The 4,362-nt window shown below is 38.2% G+C and overlaps 2 protein-coding genes across 2 annotated transcripts in view; one reads left to right on the top strand and one right to left on the bottom strand.

Moving 5' to 3' along the window:
- SARC_00680 (hypothetical protein) overlaps positions 1-544 on the bottom strand; it is a 9,478-nt gene extending 8,934 nt beyond the window's left edge. The window contains exon 1 of the mRNA XM_014305630.1: positions 48-544. Coding sequence (XP_014161105.1) covers positions 48-264 — 217 coding nt within the window. The 5' untranslated portion in view covers positions 265-544. The remainder of the gene's footprint in view (positions 1-47) is intronic.
- Positions 545-2,808: 2,264 nt separating this feature from the next.
- On the top strand, positions 2,809-3,832 carry SARC_00679 (hypothetical protein; the record flags this gene model as incomplete). Its single annotated transcript, XM_014305629.1, has 2 exons — positions 2,809-2,956; positions 3,630-3,832. 2 exons carry the CDS (start codon positions 2,809-2,811, stop codon positions 3,830-3,832), a joined length of 351 nt encoding a protein of 116 aa, XP_014161104.1.
- Between the last annotated feature and the right edge of the window lie 530 nt (positions 3,833-4,362).

The following is a 4,362-nucleotide window of genomic DNA, read 5'->3' as shown; positions in this document are numbered from 1 at the left end:
CATAAAGCATACAAAATTCGACAGATAGACGTGTTCTTTTTACTTACCGTCGCCATCGGCATTTTTGCCACCAGCCGCATCTTCACATCCTGTTGGAGCCGACAAGGACGTATTGTAAGGTGACGTGATTTTCTCTACAGATGCACTCGCGGCTGCGTTCAGTGAAGCTCCCCGAACTCTAGTGGGGATCTTTATGAGCGGTTTTTTCTTCCTGTCCTTCTTACACGCAGGCGATGCGCCTGTCGAACTTGCATTCTTTGTCATTCTGATGAGTTGTTATGCTAGTAGTGTGGCAGTTCTTCAGACTACAGTAAGAAAAGCTCAGTTGATGAACCGTTGCAATAACCCTATACCGGAATGAGTATCTACGCAGATGATCGATGTTATATTGCAGGTACTATCATACGTACATGTACACTTTCTCCTTCGGCTGCCATCTGCGGCTGTGGGCTATGGCGATGCGGCCTGTGCGTGTGTATTCGTGTTTGATCGATATTCGATAAAGCAGGCGGAAAAGAATTTATAATTTATTTTTTAATGAAAGGTATATCAAAAGCCGTAAAATGGTTTATTTAGCAGGCTATGGTAAATCATTTCAAAAATTTCAAGCAATGTTCTACAATCTACATACTTCATATTTTTTATAACAGAGATTGCGACCAATTGTGACAATTTGAAAGGATCCTATTGGTGGTCTGCTCATCGCTCCAAGTTACGCTGCTCGAGCCACCACCTCAAACGAATACACATTGACATTTCTGATTTCACATTACACACGGACACGATTGCACGTGTGCCTTCAAAATACTTTTTGAAAAATATTAATACTAATAAGTATACTCTGTCAGTCTACAAATATAATAAATAAATACTTTCATGATACGGCCCTCTGGATAGAGTCTGCTAATTTTAAAAGATGGAAGAAACCTGATTTCTGCGAGCGACCCTAATCCAGAGGCCAGAGGGCGTGATTACTTTGCAATGTATGCAGTTTTGAGTTGACGCATGAAAATTGAAAAAAACAACGAAGTAGCGAGTGAGCGAGACAAGAGTCCGAAAGACTCATCAGTCGTCACATGAGTCTGTCAAGAAAGGTTCTCTTAAATAATCTCTCTATTTACATCTCTACAGTTAAAAATAAATAAATTGCCTGTATTGAGTGTGTGGTGCGTATACGATGTATTATGGACTCATCCGAGTACAGCCGAGTATACGATGCGGTTTAATAGGGGCATCATGTAGTCACCACCAGTATTTGAGCAGCACAGGCCGCCGTGCGCGACAGAGTTCGTTGGGTCTCTGATGCATCATGACATTCAGCAGTACAATTGAAGCAATCCGCTACTAAATGACTATTCTGCATCACTGGGATCACTGCCTGCAACAGGTCAGAAAATGAGAGCAAAAATCATCGAACCTGACAAGTTTCTTTTTCACTGTCGATACGCGACTAGTTGATATTCCGAGCTTGGCAGACTACTAGCAACTACAGCTGATCATTGATTGTATCACTGAGGTCGCGATCTCCACTCGGCATTGTCGTTGTGCCAACTTAGGCGCTTAGACCGTGACCCTCTGAATTTGGAGAGAGAGAAAATAAAAATTTATCCTTCCGGCCCCATAGGGGATCGTTGTTCTGATAGAGCCCTATCTTCCAGAGGGTCATGCTTTAACGTATTTACACTCGTGACGTGTATGAATTTTCGCATAGCCTTCTAAATCACAGAATTTTCGAGACCAAAATTCTGTCTCCAGCGAACAATTGAAAAGCGTTCACATAATCAAGTAATGTAAAATACCCCGGTCCATGTAATGTAGTGAATAATATGAGCGTCACAAATCTATTCACAATTTCACACTACAGAGCAGATGTGGTTTGGGTTGGGTCAGAATTCAAATTCACAAGACCTTTTCTATATTATATTTAAAAATAGATATTGTGGGTTTGCAGAGGGGATAAACTAAAATGAATAAAACCAGCAGCGAGAGCGAAAACTTTGAATATGGAAACCGGATATTCGGAAACACTGGGTTTCCGACATTCCCAGAGACAACTTTATGTAGGAATATATTTTATAATAAAACAACTTTCCGTTGACACAAACAATTCACGTGATGTGGGTTTAAAGTGTAGGTTTTGAGGCCTTAAGGTGCAGTATAGATACAGCGATACGTTCATATAGTCCTATCGTCTTTCATAGTAGGTCAGTCCCTTTCTTGCCCTCTGATACGTTACAACGTTTAAAAAAATATTAAACCGTTATCTGCTTTCTGTCTCATTTAGAACGCATATTTTTTAGTTTTTATAAAAAACAAAAACAAAAATCCAAAACGTATGCACGGCCCTCTGGATTTTAGGTCTCTGCTAAATTTTCGATTGTTGTAGAGAGAAACTTTGATTTCTGCTCGAGACCCTATCCAGAGGGCCGAGACGTATGACAAGGATGATGAGGTTTGGCAATTGGCAGGTTTCTCGTTTCGCCTTTTTTTTTTTTGGAGGGGTTGTTTTTATTATTATTTTTTTCTCAAGACAGAAACAAACAGACATCATGATCGAAAACTATAGGCGTGCTGTGGTCTGTACTCTGTTGATGAGGGTGGGTCTGGGAGCCCGGGACTCTGTATGTAGTCTGTAGTCTGTGGGGATGGAAGAACACTAGACACAAAATTATGGAAAATCCGAACAAATCATAGCCTCCCTAAACAGAACAACAAATAAAAAATATACACCAGGTGTTTATAAGAACACAAAGCTTGTGTGCGAATTGTGTTAGTTGTGTGCTGTTAAGTGTTCAGAACGACTTCACCATGGGAAACATCTTCGGCTCTCTCTTCAAAGGCCTCTTCGGCAAGAAGGAAATGCGCATCCTCATGGTAGGATTGGATGCCGCTGGTAAAACCACCATCCTTTACAAGTTGAAGTTGGGTGAGATCGTCACCACTATCCCCACTATCGGTACGTCTGTTACATATGCTTCGCTCACATGTATTGACATTGAGATTGCTTCAGAAACAAGCACAAAATTTGGAGTGGTGATTGTGGTATTGAGCCTTATCTAGGGATCATATCGTTGCTAAGTACCCCTAGAACTTTCTGAACACAGCTACGCGTGCTTTATAATTCGGTTCCACCTTTACAAGGGTATATACATGTCTGAAAACAATCTGCATGTTCGGAGAATTCCAGTGTCGATCCAGTTCGGATGTATATATCAGGATAAAAAAATATATATGGGAAAATTCACTATCTGAATGAACATCATATTGTATAAGTATAACAAGTACACATAGTTATGTGCGTGATCTGTTACTTGCTGCCGGACTTGTATGTACATATTCTACATTCCCGTTGTGTATGATGACCACGTATGCTCGTTCAAATCTCGTTATTGAATTGTGTCTATCTTTTGTACTATTATAGAGGGAGGGGTGGGGTATGAGGAGGTTGATATGGTAATAGACTTTTGTACTGTGTTTTGCTACTGGTGGGGTTGTTTGTATAGCAGTAGCATGGTGGATAAAATAAATAAAAGGCTACAGTGTCCGCATACTGATATTTAACGTGGGTGTTCACACATCGTTGTAGGTAGTGCTAACTCTACATTTTTCTCTCTCTCCTGCATTTCCAGGTTTCAACGTAGAGACCGTCGAATACAAGAATATCAGTTTCACCGTATGGGATGTCGGAGGTCAGGACAAGATCCGACCCCTTTGGAGACACTACTTCCAGAACACACAAGGTCTTATCTTTGTCATCGATTCCAATGATCGTGACCGTGTGGGTGAAGCCAGGGAAGAGCTCCTTCGCATGTTGGCTGAGGTATTTGGTTGAAGATTGTGATCGTATTGCAATATCCTCAGTGTCTTGTTCTCTTGTTGTGTGTATAGTACTCGCTGTGGGCATGTAATGCGGGATATGAGACAACATATATATATATATATATATATACATATACATATACATATATATATATATATATATATATATATATATATATATATGTATATATATATATATTAATATATATATATATATATATATATATATATATATATAATATTTATATATTATAGATAGGTAACTGGACAGACAGACATATAGGTCGATAGGTCGATAGGTAGATAAATCGATATATGGATAGATAGATAGATAGATATATAGACAAATGAGTCAATATATGGATGATAGATTGATAGATAGATATGTTGATATATAGACAGTTCGATATTATATATATATATATATATATATATATATATAATCTATTTTATATATATATATATATATATATATATATATATAATATATTATATATATATATATATTTGTATATATATATAATATATATATATATATATATA

This window comes from Sphaeroforma arctica (genome assembly GCF_001186125.1).
Source record: "Sphaeroforma arctica JP610 unplaced genomic scaffold supercont1.23, whole genome shotgun sequence".
Lineage (NCBI taxonomy): Eukaryota > Ichthyosporea > Ichthyophonida > Sphaeroforma > Sphaeroforma arctica.
Note: the sequence above shows the minus strand (reverse complement) of the source record. Positions and strands in the feature narration are given on the sequence as shown.